General features: G+C 48.4%; 1 protein-coding gene across 3 annotated transcripts in view; it reads left to right on the top strand.

The window, feature by feature from the left end:
* Positions 1 to 27,045, top strand: part of USP37 (ubiquitin specific peptidase 37) — a 396,132-nt gene that overhangs the window by 352,252 nt on the left and 16,835 nt on the right. For all 3 annotated transcript variants that reach the window (XM_078679235.1, XM_078679238.1, XM_078679236.1), the window contains one exon: positions 15,520 to 15,658. In XM_078679235.1, coding sequence (XP_078535361.1) covers positions 15,520 to 15,658 — 139 coding nt within the window. The remainder of the gene's footprint in view (positions 1 to 15,519; positions 15,659 to 27,045) is intronic.

The following is a 27,045-nucleotide window of genomic DNA, read 5'->3' on the forward strand; positions in this document are numbered from 1 at the left end:
GATATTGAGGTTGAGGCTGCGGCTGAGACCGCAACGGTATTTCGTGGCAAGGCGACAATTTATCCCAACCACATTGGTTACGGTACAGAGCCGGCGCGAGAGCCCGAGCCCACTCTTCTGCAAAATGCTGCGCATGCTCTTTCGAGACAGTGTTCGCGAAACTGGGTAGGATCACCTCCTCCCCTCGCGGCGCCGCGAGCACAAAAGGTGGGGGCCAGTCAGCCTCCGAAAGTAAAATATCATATGTAGAAGACAGATTCTCCCAAAATACACCCTTAACGGTACGCTGTATGTCACCTTCAATTAACAGGACAATTTCATATAGTCTTTCAGGGGGAGCAAGTCTCGTATCCGCTGTTTCTATCACAACGTAGACATCAGTCGCTGTCACCCTCAGTAGTGGACGCAGCGCCTCTCTGACTATTGTTATCTCCGCCGCGCTGTCCAGCAAGGTCAGAGCCCACGTCAGATTCCGAAGCCGCGTTCTCACTATCTGTGGCATATCGATGCGCTGTTAAGGCTGCGACTTTCTTTTTCGCAAACTGCGGACGCCGAGGCGTAGAATCCTCCTGCTTCACTGCGCCGTCCGTCTGGCGGGACTGACCACGTCCTTGTTGGCCACCACGTCCACGTCCACCCCCTCCTCCTCCACCGGTTTTCTGGGCCGATGTGTCCTGAAAGGAACGAGGAGAGCGTTGATCAGAACCCTGAAAACGATCAGGTGATTTAATCATCGCGCGGTCGCGCAAATCATAAACTTTTTCGGGAGGTGCAGGAGCTAGTATCGCAGGAAAAGGACCCTGAGTCTGCGTTGTCTGCTTCCCCTGTGTCTGTTTTTTAGGCCAATTTTGTTTCTTGGACTTGGGCTGGGCATCTGTCACTGCAGATTGTCCCAGTGGTTGTTTTTTCTCCTTCACTGGAAAATATTTCAGACCTCTACTTGTGCGGCCAATCGTTTTATAAGCGGCCACCACAATCTTTGCTAACTGGCGGGGTTTGTCGGCATCGGGCAGAGCAGCCAAAGCATTCGACACCTGAAAGTTAACTGCATCTCCTTTAACATTGGAGAGAATGAGATCACTTACAATCTCAAAAGAACCACACAGGCGCATACCCAATTCAACCGCTGCCTCTGGACCGTGATCATTCTGAACACGTCTAACGATTTCAGGCAGGGCAGTCATAGACGGGGTGCCGAAGCACCTTGTATAAACTGCCGCAAATGTTTTTCCCCAGCTGTCACAGTCAGCAAGTTCAGGAGTAATATCCTTCGGTAGAGTAATCGTTAACATTCTATGTTTATCAGCAGGAGTAGAATTCGGAAAAACCGCCTCCAGTTGATCAAACTTCTCTGCTAGCCAGAATGGGAAGTCATCGTTGTCAACAGGACGCGCACCAAAAACCGAATTTACCATAACAGGATTGAGACGCATTCCGCCTCGTTCCATGGGAGCGATCACACCCACCTGGGGACCACCAGGAAGATGTCGACCGATGTATTGCACTAAAGCACGAATCACGGAAATGGAAACTACATGCAGCCTGCGAATTTCTATCAGGGTACAAGCCCCGTGATTCGGGTGCGGGGTAAAGCCACCCAGCGCAGGCCAATTAGTACCTGGAATCGAGAGTGGACCTAACCTCGCACGGGACAAAGAGTGTGGGAGGGCGCCATCAAACCAAACTCGATGCTGCCAATGATCAATAGGTATTTCCAAAGCTCTGTATGGCGTATATTCAGCCGGGACATCCGAGGCGGTGTAGGAGTGGTACAAACCAGAATTAGCGTCCACAGCCGGAAACGTAACCCAAGAGTAAAACAACTCGTAAGGAAACGCCGGATCTGCACTTACCACGAAAATCACAGCCATCCCATCTACTGGGACCTGGTACGTCTGAAGATGGTTGCGTACCGCTACGCGACTATGCTGCGCAATAGCCACCGCTGCCGCCATCACAGAATTGGAAACAAGAAAACACAAAGAACACTTTGTAGCACAACTGGGTAGTAATTCAAAGAAACCGTTTAAGTAAGAATCAAGCTTGAATAAAGACCTATTTCAAAAAATAGGTAGGTTTCACCAACACCCCGTTTTCCGGAAACGGACGTGAAGGGGTTAAGGCATGAACGATAAACTACTCGAGTGTCATGATGTAAGACCACCGAAACCGTTGGGCGCCATGTTGCAGGGTTTCTGTACTCACACAGAACTGTGCACAGAGGAGTGGAACCTCGGCAAATTAGGATGTTCCAAAACTTACCTTAGCAACCAACTCACCCCTTACCGAGCTAGCTACAGTGTCTCATTGGACATATCAAACACCCAATGTTTAGACAAACCAGAACATGAACTTACAGTACCTCAGGGTACGTGGGACTCATGAACACTCTTTCGTTATATTATCATTACAAACCAGAACATGGAGTAAAGAAGACACATGTGCATTTGAAATGTTTATTTACTAATGCCGTCTTCTCAGGCGCAGTATCTTTGATAATACAAGTATACTTATTATCAGTAGCAAAATTATCAGCATAGTTACTAAGACATAAAAAGCGAATGGTGACAGCATGTTAACATGCTGTAATGAATAAGAGTTAACAACACTTATATCGCACCCTCCCTAACACATATATTATATTATTATCTAAGAAGGTCTCTTTGGGTTGTTTTAGGGCGGGCCCATACCTTAGTGTCCTAGCATGAAGGAATCACATCAGCATACACCAGCTCTCTCTGCATGTGCACCGCATCAAGTGTCTTAACAATTCTCGTGCAAAGCAATATCAATCCCGCCTCAAGCCCAAGTTGGCAAAGGCTGCACTTGTGTTATGACTATGAAGGCGTGGAGATCAGACCTCATAACAATTCCATATCGTGTTGCTCCTGAAACTTCAGCACTCTCCGTGCAGACATGTTTTATTAAACAAAGCAGATATCAGAGCAATAACATATTATTCTCACATTCACCACGGCAAACTACTAGGTTGAAAGCTAAGTCAACAAATGAGGGTCGTGTGCAGAAGTTGCAAGAAAGGAAAAATGGCGTTTAAATCTCAAACGTACCTATGCTAACTTAACACGATATAGGGATATATAGGAGTTATACAACACCGTGGTGTTTCCTTCCACACCCCAGGACAGGGAATCCAAAAGGCTGGACAAAGGGGGGGTAAGAAATGTTTTTCTTCCACCAGCCTTGCATTGCGATCTGTGAACACTGCGTGCTTATTGGGCCATTACTTCCACTCCCTCTGGAAAACTGTTGCGAAAGTGCTGCTATGGGTCCTAGAGGAGGCCAACTCAATTGTTGGCAGGATCCTCCATCACCTCCACTGCTGGCTTGACGTCACATCGAACAGGTATGTCCTCCAGATAGTCCGACGCGGCTACTCCCTACCCTTAGAGACTACCCCTCTCTCCATGCCTCCATCTTATGACCAGTTGAAGGAGGATCCTCACTTTTCTTAAAAAGCAAGTCCAAACTCTCTTGGCCAAGTAGGCCACAGAGGGTTCTGGTGCCAGAAGTAGGCTGTGGTTGCTATTCCCGCTACTTTCTGGCCCTGAAAAAGGACAAGGGCCTAGATCTACATGCCCTCAACTACTTCCACAAAAAAGAAAAGATCTGAAAGACACGTCAGTGATAGATTCCTTACCTTAGAATATACCTCAGACTGGATCCGGAAAGTTTTTTCATCAGCAGTGCCCCTGCACATCGGTAGGCTTTGTCGTACAACTCCGCGGATGTCGCTGGCGCCTTAGTCGCCGAGATGACGTCGCTGGAGCTACTTAGACACACCCACGCGCTCTTATCAGTTCTTTCTTTTTCTGTGCCAGCAAGCACAGATCCAGAGAGAGCGGTGCCCCCAGTCAATTTTTTACTGAGTTTTTGGGGACTTTTGTCACTGTTTTCAAGTAATATATCAATCTACAGGTGGATAGGGATGCCCGGTTTTAAGTCTTGCGCGTCCTGTCCCTGCACAATGTCGGTGACGGACCCATACCGTGAGTTTCTCTACTGCCTGGGGCGCAACCACGACTCCGGGTCGTGCCCCCACTGCCGGGCCGTGGCTTTGAAAACTTTGTGTGAGCGGTCCCGAAAGTGGCTGGAGGCCCGGCAGTCAGTTATGCGCCGTTCACGGTCCCAGTCCAGAGGGAGGTCGAGGGACTGGGCGCGGAGCCATCACCATCACTCTGTCTTGGCACTCTGAGTCAGGTAAGGCATAGCATAAAAAGTCTTCCCCCTAGCCGGTTGCGCAACGCGCTAAGGGGGAGGGGGAGTGGGTGGCGCAGCTCCAGGGCAGCGTATGCAGTTGCTGATGGCCTACCCACCCTTCCCAGGTCCATCGGCAACTCCGGCCCAGCTGCAGGAGTTCCTGTCACCCAAGGCATGTGTCTTTGGATCGTCCGGCCCCACCGGTGCGCCTTCGGCCCCAGCTGGTTGTCCTCGTTCTTTGATGTCGCCGGAGTCGATGCCGAGGGACCCCCTTGGATCCAGGCCTAGATCCCAGTGCATGCCGGTTGGCCCTATACGACCTCCACCGGCATCGCCGACGCTGTCCCCTGCTCCCTCCCCGGCATGGGACAGGTGCCGGAAGGGTGTGGACCGATTCCGATGCCGTTTGGGAATTTTTCCCTTTGTCAACCTGTTCCACAGGCTATGGAGAACTGGGAGAGGTCTGAGGAACCTCTCGCAGCCCAATGTGAGTTAGACCAGGACGGGAAACATCATTTACAACGAAGGCATTACTACGCGTAACGTTTACAACGAGGCACTTACCACGTAAACGTCTTTCCCACGCGTATGCCTTCAACGATCGTCTTTACCACGAAAGAAACGTTCCGGTCAACAATCCTACGTTCTGCGTGTACTAAAAAGAAAAGTCCTTTTTTTATTTTGATAGGTTTTTTCAAGCATAAATTAAATACGTGATAAGTAGTAAAGGGATGGGTGTAAAAGGAAAAAATATAAAAATTTAAATTTAAAAAAAAAAAAGGGGGGCTGGGGGGGGGTCTCCCCCCCAAACAAACAACAAAAATCATTAATAAATCTACATTAAAAAATAATTAAAATAGATAAATGATTGTGTAAATAAAACGTGTATTACTAATTAACAAATTATGTTCTTTGACGAAATATTCAGCCATCTTGCTTGAGGGTCAGTGAAAGAGAAAAAAGACAAACAATGTCACTAGTGAAGACGTATTTTTTTGGCCTATCAGTTTCATTGTTTATTTAAGTGTTTTTTTTTGCATAATCGACGCAGGATGAATACACGTATTTATGCGTGGTAAAATGCTGCGTTCTATTTTTCTGCGTGGTAAAGACTCTAGCGATGTAAAATACGCGTGGTAAAGCCATGCGTTGTATTTGATATCGTGGTAACGTCATATATTCGACCAGGACTTGGATGAGGATCTGAGGGATGCAGGTGACCAGGATTATGCTCTGGAACCCGGCGCACCATCTCCTTCTACTGTGGCTACGGAGGAGGGTGGATCATACTCTATGATGTTGCGTAGGGCAGCCGAGGCTCTCCACCTCGAACTCCCTACTGTGGCCGTCAGGACTAATATCCTGACAGAGGTGCTTCGACCAGCTTCTGCTACTACGGAACCGCTGCTGCCCTTGAACGACGCACTCTGACGTTCTTTTGGACACCTGGTCCAGGCCCAACACTGGGGCTCCTGTGGACAAGAACGTGACCCGAAGACATAGCCCGACCCCGGGCGCCCTAGTTTTCCTCTCCCAACACCCCACTGCTGAGAGCTTGATTGTCCAAGCCTCTGCATCCCCAAGCACATTCCCTTCTGCACCTCCGGACAGGGAATCCTAGAAACTGAAACAATTTGGGAAGATTTTCTCTTCCGGCAGTTCAGGACTGTGGCCTGTGAACACTGCATGTCTCTTGGGCCATTAGACCCATTCTGTGTGGGATACGGTTGCGCAAGTGCTGCCTCAGTGTCCGGTGGAGGCTCGGACAATTCTTTCCCAAGCTATTGCTGAGGGGAGAGGGCCATGTTAACCATCCATTGTGGTCTTGACACTGCTGACTCTGGCGATTTCAACGACAGTGGTGCTACAGTCACGCCTGGCTGAGGACGACTGGCTTTTCTGGGGATGTCCAGAACACGTTGATGGACATGCCCTGTTCGGCGATAAAGCAGACAGTGCGTTGGAACTTTTTAAGGGTTTGCGGGCTATGGCCAGGTCCTTGGGCCTTTCGGTCACACGCACTCCTTCCACTTCTGCTTTTGCTCCTTTCGTGGCCAAGGAAGGGACGCCTAAGCACTTTCGCTTCAAAGCCACAGGTCTGCGCAGCAAGTCTCAGCGCAGCCGTGGATGTGGGACCCGCAGAGGGAGGTCACAGGGCCAGCGTGCGGTTCAGTCCACCACCCCCTGCAGCCACTGCCTCCAAACCTTCCTAGTCTGGTGTTTCAGGCCCACCAGACGCCAGAGGGTGGCAGGATTCGCCATCACCTCTACCACTGGTGCACCATCACATCGGACAGGTGGGTACTGCAACTGGTCTGGAGGGACTACTCCCTCTCCTTCGAGCCTACCCCTCCCACCATGCCACCACAGTACCAGCGCATGTCAGGGGATCACTTGACACTTCTCCGGCAGGAAGTTATGGCCCTCTTGGCCAAAGGTGTCATTGAGCGCGTTCAGATGCCAGAAGTAGGTTGTGGTTGTTACTCCTACTACTTCCTGGTTCCAAAGGAGGACAAAGGCCTGCATCCTATCTTGGACCTTCGGAATGTCAATGGTTTCCTCTGGTAGGAGAAGTTCAAGATGCTCACACTTGGTCAGGTCTGGTCTGCCCTCGACTCGCAAGACTGGTTGGTAGCGACGGACCTGCAGGACACCTATTTTCATATCCCCGTCCTGCCGGCCCACCGATGTTACCTGCGATTCATGGTAGGGCAGGAAAATTTTCAGTTCACCGTGCTCTCCTTTGGCCTTACAAGTGCCCCTCGGGTGTTCACGAAAGTGATGGCGGTGGTCGCAGCTCATCCGCACAGATCAGGGGTTTCAGTCTTCCCCCTATCTTGACGATTGGTGGTTGAAGGCAGACTCGCCCCAAACAGTCCACTCTCACCTCCAGACTACGGCCGACCTTCTGCATTTGCTGGGGTTCTCCATCAACGTGCCGAAGTCGCACCGGATTCCCTCTCAGAAGCTCCTCTTTATCGGAGCAGTTAGGGACACTGCGCAGTTTCGGGTCTATCCTCCCGAACAGCGAGTTCGGGACATTCGGGCTATGATACAGATCTTTCCCTTGTCCTGGGTTTCGCACCGGACGACCTTGAGGCTGCTGGGCCTCAGGGCCTCCTGCATCCAGCTCACCAACCATGCCAGATGGCATATGAGGGCTCTGCCGTGGGACCTGAAGTTCCAGTGGGCGCAGCATATGGGGAATCTGTCTGTTATCCAGATCTCGGAGGGCACTGCACAACAATTGCAGTGGTGGCTCACGAATCATCATTGGGTCAGCAGCAGATCTCTGTCCCTTCCCCAACCGGAGCACACAGTAGTGACTGATGCGTCCCTCCTGGGATGGGGTGGCCACATGGGAGAGGCGGAGATCAGAGGCCTCTGGTCTCCGGCGGAGTCCCGGCTTCATATCAACCTTCCGGAACTTTGGGCAATCCTTCTTGCACTGAAGGCATTCCTTCCCTCTGTCAAGGGGAAGGTGGTGCAGGTGTTCAGACAAAACCACCACCATGTGGTATTGCAACAAACTGGGTGGGGTTGTGGACCCTGTGTCAGGAGGCTCTGCGCCTCTGGACTTGGCTGGAACCTAAAGGCATTTCTTTCATGGTTCAACACCTGGCAGGTTCTTTGAACGCCAGGGCAGATGAGCTCAGCCGCCGGTGCATGATGGATCACGAATGGCGTCTTCACTCTGAGGTGGTATAAGGTCTCTCTCGACAGTGGGGAGAGCCTTGGTTAGATCTGTTAGCCACTGAAGAGAATGCGCGATGTCAGCTGTTATGCGTGTTGGAATTTCCAAGGCGGCACTCGCTCAGCGACACTTTTCTTTGCGATTGGAGCTGTGGTCTATTGTACGCCTATCCGCCTATACCACTTTTACCCAGAGTGCTGAAGATCAGGCCCAAGTCGTTCTTGTGGCACCGGACTGGGCTCAAAGAGTTTGGTATCCCGAGCTACTCAGTATGAGAGTGGATCCCCCGATCCAACCACCTCTTCAGGAAGATCTTCTGTTGCAGCAGCATGGGACAGTCCTCCACCCAAACCTGTCCAGCGTCCACCTACATGCATGGAGATTGAGCGGCGACAGTTCATTCCGTTTGACTTACCTCCTGAAGTCTGTGATGTCATTTTGGCAGTCTCACGTCCCTCCACTAAATCAGTATACGCCTACAGGTGGAACAAATTTGTGGCATGGTGCACAGCAAAGGCTGTGGACTCCTTTCTGTCCCTCTTTCAGAGGTCCTTTTATTCCTTTCTTTGGCCCGGCAGGGCTCTGCTCTGGGCACTATCAAGGGCTACCTTTCTGCAATTTCGGCCTTTCTCAGGCTCCTTGATCAGCCCTCTTTTGAAGCCCATCCAGACAAAGTTGTGCTTCGCACTTGTTCTTCTTTCTTGCCAAAAGTGGTCACTGCTTTTCTCTTTGGTCAGACTATCACCTTGCCCACTTTCTTTCCGCCTCTGCACCCTTCCAAAGAGGAAGAGAGGCTCCACTGTCTGGACCCAAAACGTGCGCTCTTTCTATCTGAACCACACAATAGTTCTGGATGTATGACCATCTCTTTGTTGGCTACGTGGGCGCCAAGAAAGTCCGGGCTGTGCACAAGAGGACTATCTCCCACTGGGTCGTCTTGTGTATTAAAGCCTGTCATTCTCTGGCTAAAAAGGAACCTCTGGTGGGGTTGCGTGCCCATTCTACCAGGGCTACAGCAGCTACTACTGCATTGGGATGTGGTGTCCCCCTGCAAGATGTTTGTCAGGTAGCTACGTGGGCCTCGCTGCACACTTTTACCAAGCGTTATTGCCTTGACAGTCAAGTCCGATCAGCCAGTCACGCCCTCGCCGCCGTCCCCCGCATCCGAAGAACGACAACAGGAGGAAGGTCCTTCTCCTACCTGGCCGCCAAGACCTGGAACTCCCTCCCGACGACCTGCGCCTGACCCAAGACCACCTCTCCTTCAGGAAGAAGCTCAAGACCTGGCTGTTCGAGCAGTAGCAGCACCCCCCCCTCCCAAGCGCCTTGAGACCCTCCGGGTGAGTAGTGCGCTCTACAAATGTCACTGATTGATTGACTGAAGTCCGGAAAGATGGCTACTTTGGCCGTTCTGTTCTCCGTGACTTTCTGGTGTGATCTGTTTGTAGACCCACTTCTGGGGTTGGTATTGCTGGAGTATCAATTCTGATGGTAAGGAATCTATCACTAACTTGTCTCTTTCAGATGCACAAGTTACTTACTTGTGTAACAATATATCTGTAAGAGACATTAATAAGTGATAGATTCCTTACCGCCCCACCCATCCTCCCCGTTCTGTAAACTAATTTCTAGGGATAAGGTCATCCTTTTCATGGCCCTAGTTTCAATGCACCAGTGGTCCATATCTTACATGGCTCTGCGTTCCTGGCGCGGAAAGCCGTGTACAGAACTGACGTCAGCACACATGGGCGTGTCTAAGTAGTTTCCAGGGACGTCATCTCGGTGACTGCGACGTATGCGGAGCTGTACTACGACGCATACCGATGCGCAGGGGTACTGCTGACAAAAACTTTCCGTGTCCAGTCTGGCGCCATTCTAAAGTAAGGAATGTGCTTTAAGATGCTCACATTGGCTCAAGTCCTGTCTGTATTTATCAAAGAAAAAGGGGGAGGGGAGGGTGGTGAAGACCTGGGAGCTGATAAAGGTCCGGTACCCGCACTTCAAAGCATTGGTCAAATCGGAAAAAGGAGTCACTGTTCCTGAGGAATAAAGATGCGAGAAATGGATTGAGTTCTGGACAGAGCATTAAGGACAGTCACAAGACTGTTTCTTGTTGCCCACACACATCCCTAGGGATAACATGTTTCATCGGGTGGGTGCTCCTCGGTCTGGCGTGGTCCCCCGAAGGTTCATGTTAGCGGAGATCTTTTGGTTTTATTGCCATGTGAGTGTCCCAAGTGGGGTGGTTTGTAATGTGTGCGATGAAGTGAGCTGACTTTGAAGGAGATGTGAGATTAACCTTTTAATATAGACTCCCCAACCAAGTTAAAAAAAAAATACAAGGAAGGTTTGTACTACTTTTAGGGGTTATAATGTGCTCAGGTGTCTCTGTGTATCTTTAGTGATATAAAATCCAGGTCAGCCTATTTCGTGCATCCTGGTCTCTAAACGATTCATGGTGCATCTTCAGGGCCAGAAAGGGGTTATCAGCCTACTCCACATTTAAATCATTGAGCAGTCCCCCTCTCCAAACTGGTGGTACCTACCTTTTTTATGGTTAGTGTTTGTCCAGCCTAGTCAGACGGTCTGCTATGCTCATTGGTCATGGCAGAGGATGCGCACAGCTGCAGGGGTTAAGAAGTGCATCCCGATCGATACACCTAACCTCCTCTGCTTTCCCAGGTCACTTAGTCGCACACTTTACAAACCACCCCACTTGGACACCCTCACACTCAACTGAGCCATTAGACCTACAATCAGGCTGGCCCTACTGGAGGATCTTCTGTCACAGTAGGCTGGGACGTCCATCCGAACCAGTCCACTCTATGCCTTCTTGCGTGGAGATTGACTGGCAGCAGTTCACCTTCCTCCCGAAGTCTGTAATATTATTTTGTCAGCCATCTGTATCCTTGAGCCATCTGTAACCTTGCTCACTTTGCGCTCATCCGCATTCCTCTAAAGAAGAGTGACTCTAGCGCCTGGAACCCAAAAGAGCGGCATTCTGTCTTGACCGTACTATAGTGTTCCGGGTGGACAACCAACTCTTTGTGGGATATGTGGGAGCTTAGAAAGTTTACGCAGTGCAGAAGAGGACTCTCAAGATGGTTCATCCTGCTTTTTTGTCAGAGCATAGCAAATCTTGATGTAGTCTCCTGAAGGTTTAAGAGCTCATTCTACCAGATTGAAAGCTGCTACCACAGCTTTGCAATGTGGGGTTCCAGTCCAAGGCATTTATCAGGCAGCTACGTGGGCAGCCCTGCACACTTTTACCAAGCACTACTGCCTGGACAGTCAAGTTTGCAGGGCCGGCCTTTTTGGGTACTTTGTCCTGCAGGAGATTACCTGGACATGCATTCTTCTAGAAACCATCCTACCCTCACAGAGCAAGAGCCAATCTCTCCAGATGCTACACAGCATCCTAGATCAGGGAATGGAGGTGTTCAGGGAGCCTGCAAGCCCGTAAAGTCAAAGGTCAAAGAGGGAGTATATTAACACTCATCCGAGAACCAGCTGTACATCTGGGGAAATGGAATGGCAGGCTCAATGATTATATCCATGGCAAGAAAGAGGGTCAATGTCCCTATATCCAACAGCCCACCCCTGTAGAAAAAGTAAGAGTGGAAATGGTAGGGGCGAAGAATGGAGAAAGGAGCGGCGACATGGTGAAGGATAACTAACTCAAATGCTCTTCTAAATTGGTACGCCCACAAACATTGGGAAGAAGTCTGAGAGCTAATGAATCTCTTCCCAGAGCAGTTCCAAAGACAGTTCCAAAGACTGACAGCTGAGCTCGTAGAAGAGGGGAAGACTGGCCAAAACATACCTGCTTGACGCTGGAGACACAGCCAGCACACAGATGATCACAGCTACAACATTGAGGAGAGAGAGACTCAAGTCCGGGTCCAAGTGTGAACTGCAAGCTTACTTAATACTCCCTTTACTGGAGAACTGCTGCTCGACTCAGCTGTGGATAACACGCTACAACAATGACGACGCAGCTAAGGCAAAGGCGGCGCTGCAGTTCCGAAGCCACCAATAGATAGGCACCCCCATGAGCAGATTCATTGGAAGGGGAGGTGTCCAGAGCGCACTGCCACAGGCACCCTACCAACAGGCATGGCAGCTACAGCAGTAGCAGTTGACAAAGCAGTGGCTGCTTCAAACAAGCCAATGCATTCAGGGTAGAGTAAGAGGGGATGGTCTATCTCTCTGGAGGAGCTGGCTTCTCAACCAAGTGACTCCACATACCAGCCTCCCCACCACATAACACCAGTGGGGGACAGAATGGGGGCCTTCCTACAGGAGTGGAGGAGGGTCACTTCTAACAAATGGATCCTCCACTCCTCCAACATATGGCATTGAACTTATAAATGCACCACTGGAGGTCAGACCACAGAAAGATCACACTCTAAGGAAGAATGGTGATGCCTGCAACAAGAAGTGCAGGATTTCTTAGAAAAACCAAGCCATGATGAGTGCTTGCAGCAAAATCAATCTGATCCGATACAGGGCAATTCTTTAAGACTATTTCTAGACCTCTGCTACTTAAAAAAATAATATAGATCATAGAACACCCACTCAAAATGGAGGTCAGCCTGCTGCTGTGGGAAAAGGACCATATGGCAACTATAGACCTAATGAACCATTACACTTCACCATGAACTGCAAATGCAAGATACCTGTGGTTTGTTGTCAACTGAAACCACTACCAGTTTAGAGTACTGTCCTTCGAGGGTCACATTGCACCCAGTGTTTGCCTAAATGCCTAGCTGCAGTGGGGGCTTACCTAAGAAGGAAAGGAATACATGTTTGACATTACCTAGACAACTGGCTAGTCAAGGCAAGCTCATTCTCACAATGTAAGAGCAACATTAGGACGGTCATGGACACCATTCAGAGACTAGGGCTCATGATCAACCTAGAAAAATCCTCTCTGAAACTGGAAACAGAAAAGATATTTCTGGGTGAAAAAATAAGCACAGAGTGGAGAGCGTTAAGAGGATGAAAGTGATCACAGAATAGACTAATTGCTACAGCAATGGTCAGTCTGACTGTAAAGAACAGTGGAAAAATGGTCATGATAGCCTTCTGCATCCCACTGATTTTGTTTGCCCCCCCCCCGTCCACCCTCCTTATCTTTCTAGTGAATGAATACCCTAGGTACCTTCTGATTCCTCCCTGATCCCACCTGCCTCACCATTCTTAGGAGTAGACCTAGGAACTATGTTAAAAAGGTTTCAAGTTACATTTAGAGCACAGCATAACTGTTGGTCAAAGTTACGCTAGTCTCTGCTTCTTATGATATGCAAAAATGGTTGAGGAACTGATTTCAGGGGCTTGGGTAGTATGTGTATGGCTCTGTAGTCATCTCTGCTTGTTGCAAAGTCATCCTGTGTCATGGGCACCTCCTAACATTTTGCGGACTGGTACTGCTGGTAACGGACTGACCCTTGGCTCTGCCTCACCACTGACTGACCCTTGGCACTTAAAAATGGTTAAGCTACAATGTTTGGGCATATTGGGTACACCCAGGGTCCTCCTCTAGGTGTCCCAGGGTAGGGGGGGTCAGGTATCTAGAAGGTAGACCCCTATACAATGAGTTTTATATGCCCTGGGTAAAGTGAAATTGTACATTTCACTCCCCACATTGTGATAAAGTGCTGCCCCAAACCCACTTTGGTGGTAGGAGCACTGTGGCGGGAGGATCTGCAATATTTGTACATATTCAGAACCCCTAAAGTCTCACCTAGGTGTTCCTGGGGTAGGGGGTCCTGTAGATATATGTAGTGTACTTATAAAATGTTTTTATAAGCCCTGCTACTGGAAAAATGGCCCAAGTCACTTTTCCCATTGCAAATCACATGCCATAGGTTAACATTGGAAAAGGTTATTGGTTAATAACTGGAGAAAGAAAAGCCATAAAACTAGGATTAAAGGACTCCGAAGATTGGGAATGATAAATCCAACAATATGGTATTTATGAATTTATTGTAAAATGTACAGACAAGAAGTTATAAGTCTTTTTTGTCTGGAAGCCAAAATTCAACCCTGTACTGCTCTGCCCCAATTGGTCAGAGATAAGTGGGTGAGCCTGGCTGCTTTGAAGAGGTGATGAATGACCCCTGGGCTTAGGAAGCCTCTCGCAGAGGAGATATTGCTGGGCATAGGAATGCCACAGCTGGGGGGGGGGGGGGGGGGGGGGGAAGTCGTAAACCATGGACTTCAAGCGAAGGAGAAGGACCCCTGATCACCTCGAGCCAGATGCTAGGATTAAGGAAGGAATGAGCAGATGCAAGGGTGAGGGACTGTGTAGAATAGCCATCATAGGGGTGTGTTTAACCAGGTCTTCTATGCCTGCTGAAAATTCTGACATTGAATTTTGGAAAAATAGTGGTTTCTGGGTTAGCATTTTGCCACTCTATAGGAAGTGGTCAGACCTTTGGGTGGAACCCTGCATCTCATTGGACAGGAGTGCCCTCCTGCTTGACCCCAGAGAACACTGAATCCGTTTTTGAGAAGGGCAGAGCCCCTCAGATCTGCTGATTGAAACTTAAGAATCAGAAGGGTCTGCTCTGAAGTTTGTGCATTTCCAAAGGCCTGAACTCTTTTTGCGCCATTTGAAACTACAGCCCTGTGGATCAAACCTGCTTCAAAAGGACTAAAGAGTGGACTCCCCAGCCTGAAGTACTACCAGTGGATTTGTAAGTGTATTTTTTCAAGTGGATTGCAGGAATTGAAGTCTCACGCTTTCAAGGACCCTCTTGGAGATTCCAGAACCTTGGATTGTGTTTTGGATACTTTGCGACCCGCAAGAAGAACTTCATGAAGGAGTTCTCACTGGACTCAGCCTGGTGGAGGAGGCAGCACAAGAGTGGTGAGCGATCCTCCAGAACAATTGCTAAAGGTGAATGTATCACTGTCGGAGCAAACAAAATGACTAAAAGGGGCACTGTTTGTTTCTAATCACTAGAAAGTGACTAATATTTAGAAATTCTAATCTATGGTTCCTTTCAGTGGATTTTTTCGTGTTGGTGTCATTTAAAAGATACAAATATTTCCTATTTTTATAAATTGGTGTTGGATTTTTATTTTGTGTTGTCTTAATTATTTACTGAAGTGGTGTTTTTAGATGCTTTATATACCTGTCTTTGAAGTTAAGCCTGCCTGCTCGCAGCCACAGTACCAAGGGTTAAGCATAGAAACATTTCTAAGACCTATTCTGAGCCCTATACTGTTAGTGGCCTTATTGCCAGTGGCAGACCCACATTTGCCCCTACCAATAATCCACTTTCCAACACTGCTGCAGTACCAAGTGCTGAGACACAGCTGTACAGAGCAGACAAACTGCACTTCCCGGCACCGTAGAGATTACAACTTTTCAGTAACCATTTGGGCGCCTGCAAGTTTTCAAAATGTGAGGAATCCGTAGGTTGATAGAGTATACACCGGAAAGATATTTGCTGAAGGTAATTTGTTCATATCTTACATACTTTAAGGGCTACTTTAAGCAATTTGTTAATATATGAAATTTGTTTTTAATATGTTGTGATCATTTATAGCAAGTGCTATATATATATTTACCTTTTTTTCTTTCTTTTTTTTGGTAGGTCATTATATCAGTGATGTATTCGACCTCCGAAAGCTTGACTGGTTCACATATGATGATTTGATGGTGTCCAAGATCCAGGAGGTGGAGGTTCAGAGTGAAAGAGATCGAACGGGTTACATATTTTTTTACATGCACAGGTAATTAACATAGACACATAACAAAAAACCAATTGGCCGGTCACATGGAAGCAAAATGATTTATCAGTTTAGTGTTTGTAATAGTATGTAGCTTTTGTAGTGGTTGATCACACTTAGCACGGTCCTGCAGTCTAATGTTGAGTGCCAATGCTGCAAGTAAAAAAAAATATTGGTTTTGAGGTGACTCATGATTCCTCCTCTGATACTCCAATACACCTGGATGAGGACTCTTCATGCAGGAGTCTCCCACCTGTTCTGTAGTGAGAATTACGTCTGATCAGTGAAAATCATTGTGTGTTATGACTATGGTTTGAAAATCAAAACTTTGACAAGAGGCACTATGACACTGCTGCCATGTGCATCAGTGAGAGTGTGGTCTTTGCGGATGTATGAACATGTGTACGTATGAATGGGATATATCTGTATGGGCGACTGAGAGCATTTGTCATATGTACTTGTGACACAGAACATACCTTTCGCCATATGTGGTACAGTCACATGTATAACCCTCACAGAACCATTTTGTTAAGTGGGAGAAATTTAAAGTGCAGAAACATGGTGAAAATATGTAACCTGCTTCTGCACTTTAAATTTCTCCAATGCAAAATAAAAGTTTACATATGGCAGTCTACTGGCCATTAGAAGCAAGAGGCCTACTGTTTGTAAATGCAACACTTTTTAATTGGGAGAAAATAAAAATAGTCAACTTAATCATTAGGCAAGTTTATATTTTAAATTTCACCCATTTAAAAGTATTCAGAAACATTTTGTTCTCAGAGGTGAATACCTAAGTGCTTTAGTTCTTCACCTTTGTGCCACAGCCTGGGTCATAAATCTGTAATAAGTGGGATTTATAAAGCACGCAGCTAATCAAGTGTCCTGGCGATAACTGAATAGTAAGGGCAAGGACGAGAGCGAAACAGCAGACTACTGGACAAAAGGCAGGCTTAAAGCATTTTCCTGGACAGTCTTTCATCCTCTGGACACCTGAGTTCTAAAGGAAGGTTGTGCCAGCCCACTGGTCCCAAAACAGAGACCGACCGCCAGCCATCTCTTGCAGGGCTGACTTTCAGAACATTGGCCAAGAGAATGTTGGAGGAGCACAGCTTTCTCAAAGGGCTGTAGAAGGAAATCCTAGAAGACAGTCTGGTCCCGAGGGGTAAAGCGATCTGTGCACAAGGAGAGAGGTCTTTAGAAAAAGTCGCTTGTGCACAGTAAGCCAGAGCAAACTTTGCACACAGGGAGAAATGTGCTCCCTTCTAGGTAAACTGAGAACGAGCCTAGCAGCAGAATTCTGTACAGTTTGAAGTTTGCTCAGCAGATTTTACGGGAGACCACCATATAGGGCATTGGCATAGTCCAGCGTGGATATGACCAAAGCAAAGACCACCGGGATCCGTATTGGGACGAACAAAGTGTAGGAATTTCTTAAGCATGTGTGGAATGCCAAAACATTTGCCAACCACAGAATTAATTTGGTTTGGAAGGACAATTTATCAAATTTCACACCCAGGTTATTGACTGTTTCCACATGCCTATTGGGTTGAGGTGCCCCCTCTGGCCGGTTCACTTCCAACTTGAGGTCAGAATTATGCCCAACACAGAGCACTTTTGTCTTCTCGGTATTACACTTTAGTTGGAAGAAACTCATCCAACTAAAAACAGCTTAGTCATGGTTTTATATCACCTTGTTCAACTGGCACCCCTTTGTCAAATGTGACCGTCTGGGTGTCATCGGCATAGATAATTTTGGTCCCAAACGACTCCACCAATTCAGCGAGGGGAGTTGTATAAATATTAAATAGCATGGGGCTTTAAGCTGACCCCTGAGCAACCCCAACCGAGACGTTTTGGCTGTCTTGCTTCGTATCCTCTAGGAAGTATTTAAACCACGTCCAAGGCTTGTCTGTGATGCCAATCTCCTGAAGTCGGTCGAGTAGCCTGGCATGCTGAACCATATTGAATGCTGCAGACAGGTCTAGCAGTATCAGGACTGCCATGCCACCAGCATCTATGGAGCCTTTGATCAGTTCAGAGACCCTAATGAGTGCTGTCTCCGTACTGAACCTTGGTCTGAAGCCAGACTGACAAGGGTGTAAACATTTATTGACCTCAATATGCTTAGTTATCCATTCACAAACATTTCCAGCAACTTGGATGGCGCAGGTAAAAAAGAAATAGGCCTATAGTTGCCCGGAATGTCCGGATCTGGACTTAGCTTTATTGAAAGTGGTTAGATTTTTACCTGCTTTCGGATTGACGTAGCTCAATCAATCAATCAATCATGCCATTTGTATAGCGCACTACTCACCCGGGAGGGTCTCCAGGCGCTTGGGGGGAGGGGTATGCTACTGCTCGAACAGCCAGGTCTTGAGTTGTTTCCTGAAGGCGAGATGGTCCTGGGTCAGCCGAAGGTGGATGGGGAGGGAGTTCCAAGTCTTGGCAGCCAGGTAAGAGAAGGATCTTCCTCCGGCGGTGGCTCTTCGGATGCGTGGTATGGCTGCGAGGGTGAGGCTGGTGGACCGTAGCTGGCGGGTGCGCGTGTAGAAGGTCAGGCGGTCGTTTTGGTACTTGGGGCCCAGGTCGTGGAGAGACTTGTGTGCGTGGGTGAGGAGCCGGAACGTGATCCTCTTGTCGACGGGGAGCCAGTGCAGGTTCCTCAGGTGGCTGGAGATGTGGCTGCGTCGGGGGATATCCAGGATGAGTCGGGCGGAGGCGTTCTGGATGCGCTGGAGTCTTTTCTGTAGCTTGGCTGTGGTTCCGGCGTAGAGGGCGTTTCCGTAGTCCAGTCGGCTGGTGACGAGTGCCTGGGTGACAGTCTTCCTGGTCTCGGTCAGGATCCAGCGGAAGATCTTGCGAAGCATACGCAGGGTGTTGAAGCACGATGAGGAGACGGCGTTGACTTGTCTGGTCATCGAGAGGGAGGGGTCCAGGATGAAGCCCAGGTTGCGTGCGTGGTCGGTTGGCTTGGGTGCGGTGCCCAGGGCTGGAGGCCACCAGGAGTCGTCCCAGGCGGAGGGCGAAGATCCCAGGATGAGGACTTCCGTCTTGTCAGAGTTCAGTTTTAGGCGGCTGTCCTTCATCCACTCGGCGACGTCTTTCATCCCTTCGTGTAGGCAGGTTCTGGCGGTGTCGGGGTCTCTGGTGAGGGAGAGAATCAGCTGGGTGTCGTCGGCGTAAGAGATGATGTTGAGGTTGTGCTGGCGTGCGATGGCTGCGAGAGGTTTCATGTAGATGTTGAAGAGGGTGGGGCTGAGTGAAGATCCTTGCGGGACGCCGCAGATGACTTCGGTGGCCTCGGAGCGAAACGGGGGGAGGCGGACTCTTTGTGTTCTTCCGGCGAGGAACGAGATGATCCACTCCAGTGCCTTCTCTTGGATACCGATGTTGCTGAGGCGCTGGACTAGGGTGCGGTGGCAGACCGTGTCGAATGCAGCGGAGAGGTCCAGGAGGATGAGGGCCACTGTTTCCCCCTTGTCGAGCAGGGTCCTGATGTCGTCGGTGGTTGCGATGAGGGTGTTCTCGGTGCTGTGGTTGGCTCTGAAGGCGGACTGCGAGGGGTCGAGGGATCCGTTCGTCTCGAGAAAGGCGGTCAGCTGTCTGTTGACGATCTTCTCGATGACTTTAGCAGGAAAAGGGAGGAGCGAGATGGGGCGGAAGTTTTTGAGATCGGTGGGGTCCGCTGTAGGTTTCTTCAGGAGGGCGCTGATCTGTGTTCAGGGACTTAAGTAAGAGGCATTCTTAGTAGGATTAATAACATCCACTCCCAAAGCCAAGAGGAAAAGAGGGCAAGAATTGTCAGGTGAGCCAGACTCAAGATTAAGAATAGCCCTTCTGGATTCTTCAAGAGACATCTCATTAAACTGTTATCAAATAGATCAAACCACATTAACGGATTGAGTAGATCGAAGAGCCTCTACCTCCAGTGGCACAGCTGTTAGACTATTCTGGATATCTTTTTTTCATAACTAAATAAGGAAGCCAAATCTTCACACCATTTGGCCTAGGTAGCCTACTATGGCATGCAACCGGGTTTGAGAAGTCTTTTACAATCTGAAATATTGCTCTCAATTTGTTAAATTCTATTTTGATCCTACCTTCATAGTACTCTCTCTTCGAATGTTTTAATAGTGTCACATAGCTTTTGACAGTCCTTCTGCACAATGCTTTAGACACCGCACAGTAATTCTTTCACCATTCCCTTTCCACCCTCTTACATAGTTTTTTTTCCTGCCTAAGCTTATCACAAAACCAGGGGCCCCAAGACCCTGCTTTTGCTAGGCACATGTGCTGTGGCAGATGCCAAATTTTCCACTGTAGTGCACAGCCAATTTTCCACCTGGAGTGAGTCTGAGTCAATCGAGCCCGAAAGAAACGGTATGTTTTCCAAGCCAAGCAGCAAGCGATTTTGAGAGATCTTAGAGATCTCGTCAAGCGTGAAGTAGCATGGATCCCTTGACTGCCCTGCAGCAAGATGTGCAAATTAAATTGGATCCCATACTGATAAGTCTAAGTCAGAGGAGTAGGCTCTGGCATAATTAAACTGAAATTGGAGTAAACCAATCATTGTATGGCCGCCAGAAGGAGTGGTGTTGCCAACCCATTGATAAATTCGTGTAGGGACATAATGTCAGTCATAGTACATGTATCTTTATCAGACGAGCAGTCCTAATGAATATTGAAATGCTCCAAAATGACAGTGGGAAAATCGCACAATTGCCTGAGAGAATGCTTTGTGGAGGGAGTTTAGAAACATCCCAGCTGGTCCAGGAGGTCTATAAATCAACATGCTGTCTAATGACTTTTGAAGCAACACCATAGGGCCTTGACTCTACTCAGTAAGGCTGAGACCATATAACAACCAAACGTAACAAATGCCAGTGCTGAGTACTTCTGCAAAACCTATTTATACCAAGACCTATGAACAAAACATATGGGTCCGCATTTTTTATTTATTGCATCATTAGTTTTATTTGACAACTTCCTACCACAATCATTTACAAAACATTCCTTTCTAAATGTGTGACAAAAATTAATACAAAAAACAGAAAGATGAGACTATATACAAGGAAACGCGTTTCGAACCAACAGTGCGTCGGGTTCTCATCAGGACCATACTAAATCTAAAAAAGAAGAAAAACAAACAACATTGTTCAAATTTGCAAGGCTTCCCGCTGGAATTTACACAAAGGGAGCTGCTCCTTGAAGCCTGGAAACACCCTCTAGATCCAGGGACACTAAAGTTGGTGTTGAAGCAGACAGCCGCACTCATCAATATAGAGTTGACTGATGTTTCTCCAGAGCTGCATGAACAGCTTGATGTCAGGTAGAGTAAAATTTACATAATTATCAGACTGGACAGATATTTCTGAATCCTTCTTAGCAAGACCTAACTCAAAACCACCTAAAAGAGGAAGCTTACTTTTGAGAGCCCATATCGCAGGAACTCAAAGTTCTAAATAACGAAAAATAGTCCTATACCTTCTTATACTCTGCTTCACCACAAGTGTCACCACACACAGACTTATACCATTAGCAGAATCTCGAAGATCCTTACTATGAGCCCATCTCAACTGAGAAAGGAAGATCCACAGTATAATAGTGGCCCCCTATATCTTTCTAACCCTACCCAGTAAAGGCTTGTCCATCAGATGGCATAACAGCCGATCAAACAATCGTCCAGAAAACTGCAGAGCACGAAGCTTAATTTACATGATATTGAAAAGGACGATCAGGTATGATGGGTACCTAAGTGCGATGTGTTACTGAACAACAAAAATGTCACTGTTTGCAGATTCATGTTCCCCGTTCACCCTTTTAAACAAAAATTATTTTGAGAACTTTGGGGAGCAAATGGTGAGCTCTCTGCAGAAACCGTACTTTTCTCCCACAGGGTACAGCAAGGAACCGATACCCCTCATGGGAATGAATGAGATGAATATACAATTCAATGACAGGAAAGCTTTTAGTAAAGTATACATTGTGGAATCTGGATCCAACCTGCTGGGATGGCAGCACCAAAAGGAACTGGGCATCATCATGGACATAAACAGTAAGGAGCAAGTCCTACTTCCCGAAGGAAACCAAGGAAGTGACACCATTTGTGAGGAATTTCCGGAATTGTTTCAAAAGAAGTTTGGCTGTCTGCATGATTTCCAACACAGAATCAAACTGAAGTCCTGCGCCAAGCCTGTGGTTCACAAGTTGCGACCAGTACCACAACAAATGAAAACCATTGGAGAAGGAATTGAGTAAATTGTGTGACATGGGTATCATTCAGCCTGTGGATTGCTCCGAATGGTTTGCCCCAGTAGTTATCGCAGCTAAGGCCAATGGTTAAGGCATTCGGCTGTGTGTGGACCTACGCAGCCTCAATTAAAGCATTTGGGTGGAGAGGCACCCTCTGCCTAATATCAATTAGATCCTCAGTACCATGGACCTGCAAGGTACTTCAGCATAATCGATCTATCAATTGCCTATCACGAGGTGGATCTCCACCCAGAATCCAGGCAACTCACCGCCTTGATCACTCCCCAAGGTGCATTCATGTTCAGGAGGATACCATTCGGATTAGCGTCGGCTGCACGTTTTTCCAGAAGATTATGCCGCAAATCTTGAAGGGAGTGGGCCAGTTGATGTGTTTCCAGGCTGATATCCTTGTGTATGGGCGCAGCATAGAAGAACATGAATACACCCTTAAACTTGTAATGCAGAAGCTCACAGACGCTGGGCTGACTGTACAAAGGAACAAATGTAAAATTAGTGTGTCCTCCATTGAATAATTGGGACACTCGATTTCTGAAGTAGGGTTCAGGCCAAAAAACAGCCTGCTTGGTGCTGTAAAGGATGCCCCATATCCGAAGAGCAAGGATTCACTTAAATCCTTCCTGGGGCTCATGGAATACATGTCCAAGTGGTTAAAAAAATGTCGCTTCTAAATGTGAACTGGTGCAAAATCTCTTGAAGAAGAACAAAGACTTCACATTTGATGAAGAGCATAAGTGTGTAAAGAACGAGCTAAAAGATCTTGAATTCGCCGGCGTTAGGGTCTTTTGACCCTAGGAAGACCATTCTCACCACAGATGCTTAAAACAAAGGACTAGGAGCCACACAAGGCAGAGAAGAGCAGATTATTGCCTTTGCATCCAGGTGCCTCACGAGTGCAGAATACAATTACTCAGTAATCGAAAAAGAAGCCCTGGCATGTTTCTGGGCGGTGAGGCACTGCAAGTTCTTTTTGTGGGGGTTGAATTTCACTATCCGGACAGACCACAAGCCACTCTCCTCCATTTTTACTGTGAAGGGAATGGAGAACTGTACTATGTGCATAAGTAATTGGATATTGGGGCTCGAACTTCAAAGTGGAGTACCGTACCTGGGGAAGAAAACAAAATTGACGATTTCTTATCAAGGACTTCAAAACAGAGGAGCAGGATGAAATGCTAGACAGTCCCATCATGATAGTAGACTACCCTGCCATCACAGAAGGGGAATGGGACAAGCATTTGGAGGAAGACAAAGTATTGTGCAGACTCAAGGTCTTTACGAGAGAAGGTTGGCCAAACAAGATAAGCGACCTTGAAGAAGAACTCGGAGAATTCTGGGAAGTCAGAAACGGAGTGTCATCGGGGCTAGAGTGTACCACCAAAGCAGAGTAATACCACCTACTGGTCTCAGGAAGAGAATAATAGCGTTGGTGCATGAAGGGCATTTGGTACGCAACATAATGAAACGTAGAATCAGGGTTCTCCAAGGTGGACACCATGGCAGACCAACGAGTCAAGGACTGTGTAAGCTGTGCCAAAAGTGACAAGTCTAAAACTCTGTGGAAAGCACCTCTATCCCTCATCAAGTACCAAACAAGCCATGGAACAAACTAGCCATGGACATCATAGGACCTATGGACAACCTGGGTATCCAGAAGAGATTCATGCTGGTCCTAATTGACTACACTTGGATTACTCAGAAGTTTGTACATCGTGTCAACACAAATACAGTTTTGGAGTTCCTCAAGCACATGTTCTCCAAGGAGGGCATACCCTCAATTTTGATCACAAATAATGGGGTACAATTTACCTCACAGACCATGAAGGAATTCCTTGACAACATGAAGATAAAACATTAATTGACTGGACTATATTGCCCAAAAGCAAACGGCTTAGCCGAGAGGGCAAACAGATTGATCATAGAGCACATTCAATTGGTTGTTACCAATGGTCACGAGGTAGCTTACCTACGTAAGTGTCTTGGGGCATATCACACCTGGGGTACAATTTACCTCACAGACCATGAAGGAATTCCTTGACAACATGAAGATAAAACATTAATTGACTGGACTATATTGCCCAAAAGCAAACGGCTTAGCCGAGAGGGCAAACAGATTGATCGTAGAGCACATTCAATTGGCTGTTACCAATGGTCACGAGGTAGCTTACCTACGTTAGTATCTGGGCATATCACACCTCCCCAAACCTAGTGACTGGGATCTCCCCTTTCGTCTCCCTCCGCGGAAGAGAGCTGGGCATCAAGTTCAACCCTAGTTGGCTGGAAGGAGGCAAGGCGAAAAACAATATTCCTGTAGAAGTTACTAGGAACATTGATTTGCACCAAGCCAAATACAAAGAATGCTACGACTAGAAAAACGGCGTTAAAGTCCCCAACTGGGAGGTCAGTGATGTGGAAGTAAAGAGAAGCATAAAAGACTGGCACAGCCAAAGTAAGTTCTACCCCCCTTGCTGGATTGCTAAGGCCCTTGACAATGTGGTTCTTCTTGAAAATGGGCAATGGTGAAGCTGTGACAAAATTGTAAGATCTGTAATGTGACGTACACATGCAAAAGTATTGTAAACATTTTTAATGCTCTTTTCTTTAGGGGCACATGCTTACCCCCTTTCTTAGTCGTGCCAGTGCTAACATTAAGGCCGTCCTGTAAGTAACTTTGCCACATGGGAATTCGTTTTCTCCTCCCTTTAGTTTTGTCTAGGAATGGTACATCCTGTCCACCCCTCCTCTTCCTTGGTCTCCCCCTGCTAGAGCTCACCTTAGAATGTTGGGGCTCGTAGGCGGTTTGTGGAGAGTTGGATGGCCAATAAAGAAGTATCCTCTGCTACTCCGATCCTGTCTTCATTACTTCTAACAGTTTGCTTTATGGATAACATTTGTGTATGCCTTGTGTAGACTCAAAGAAAGAAAAGATCAAGGACACAGACCTCTAAGGCTATGGGAGCACTTCAAATCCAGCCTGTAGGCATGGTGTTTGGCACCAACAGTTGAGAGGCGGTGCCAGGACTGCGGCAACAAAGCAGTACCCTGGTGTTCGAGGCATGTGGGCTGCTAAATTCATATCTGTAGCATAGATCGCCGCCTAGTGTTGGGTCCGGATGATTGCACACTGTTGTCCTGGAAGAGTCTTCGAAGTATCCCGAGATAGGTGGCTCCTCCCCTGGACTACAGTGCACATGGGCATCGACTCCATCCCCAGATTGTTTTTTTCCGCCATTGGGTTCGGATGTGATTTCGACGTCTCCTGTTAGGAATAGTTGTAGAACTTTTTCAAGGCCAAAAGGCCTTCTTTGTACCGTCGGTATTGTTCGCGTTCGGTCCCGTCTATCTTCCAGCTCGTAGAGTCGGATATCCGGGGGGTCGTGAGACTCTTCGGTGATCGGGGCCTAGTCGACGCAGCAAGACTTCGACGGCATGGAGCGGAGTCCATTCAAGAAATGTCCCGTGTGTGGATCCAAGTACCCACACATCGACGTCCATCCTGTGTGCAACAAGTGCCTGTCGCCGGACCACGACGAGGCCAGCTGTATGGCCTGTTCCAGATTTCGATCGAAGAAGACGATCAAGCTTCGGCGCGTGGCGCGCCTTGAGGCCCAGCGATCAGCTCCGGCACCAGTGGACATCTTTGACGACCCCGCGGAAGACTAGCAACTGCGTCACCTGCAGATTTCCCCTACCCCGGTGGAGGTAGAGTCCGACGACGGAGCGGACGTCTACAGTCCCGACATTGAGGAAATCGTCGAAGGTAGGGGACGACAACGCAGCATATGGGGCCATGGAAGATAGCTCGGAGGAAGAGCTATGCCCCGTTCGTACTCTTACAAAGGCTCAGGTCACGGGATCGCCACACGGCCTTACCCAAGACCTTGCACCTCGATCCACGGCCCCGCCTTCCGGCCCGGCTACGGACACCTCCGCGGAGCCGCCATTACTGAAATCAAAACCGAAACCTTCGGTATCGATGAAGACAAAGATGGCCGACACGCCATCGAAACCGAAGACGTCCGCTCCGGTGCCGACGCCGTCGTCTAAGGGGGCCTCCAAACAGATGCACGCTGCCGACCAGGCAAAGGTGCCGAAGGTGGTTAAGGAGCCAAGCTCGAAGAAGCCCGTCGAGCCGGTGTCCACCAAGGTAGACAAGCCGACGCCCAAGAAGACGGTTGAGCCTACATCGGGTCAGTCTGTCGCGCTGAAGACCAGGGGCCCCCTTGACGCGAAGTCGGTGAAGGGCGCAGAGCCAAGGTCAGGGGCCGTGACTCCTAAAGGAAAACCTGTCGATCCGAAGCAGTCTGCATCGACGTCTGCGGCAGTGGACAGTGATCAAAGCGCACCAGTCAAGAGTGCTCCTGCGCCTCGACCGGACAAACACAAGTCATCCACGCTCGGGTCTTCCCCGGGGGGCGGACCAAGGACATCGGTCGGATCGACGAAACAGTCTGCTTCCTTTACGAAGCAGGTCTCGGACTCCCTCAAGCGCCTTAAGGACAAGGCTTTGGCGTCGGAACCGAAGACTCCTTCCGCACCGAAGCCGGCAGACACACCGAAGACCACACCGGCACCGCTCCTCTACACGTTGCCGCCTAAGGTGGCGCCGAAGGCCTTTGCACCGCGGTCGGTGCCCAAGGACACTGTCGACGTCCACTCAACCGGCTGGGGCTGTGGGTAATCGACACCCTTTGGTTGAAGAACGGTCGGAGCATTTCATCGATGCCGACACCGGGAAACTCACGCTATACAAGAGGAAGATTACTTCACAACCTTTGCAGTCCTTTACCATTCCTCTGAAACGTAAGAAGCCTGCAGCGGATACACCAGTTCTGGTGGAGCAGATTCTTCCTCAGCATGGGCGGAGTGCAACACCTTCACCCACGTACTCTGATGGGGATGGAGGGGAGCAAAATGAGTACAATTTTCCTGCTCATACGGAGCCTGATGAGCAACAGGACTCATGGATGAACACTGGTGATCAAGGAGACCAGCAGACGGTCCAGGATCCCCAGGTTTATAACGTGAAGCCGTCTCCCACTGAGGACTCTGTGGCATTTAATGCCTTAATTGAAAGGGCAGCCACATACCATAAAGTGGAAATGCATGCTGACCCCGTG

This window comes from Lissotriton helveticus, chromosome 3_1 (assembly GCF_964261635.1).
Source record: "Lissotriton helveticus chromosome 3_1, aLisHel1.1, whole genome shotgun sequence".
Lineage (NCBI taxonomy): Eukaryota > Metazoa > Chordata > Amphibia > Caudata > Salamandridae > Lissotriton > Lissotriton helveticus.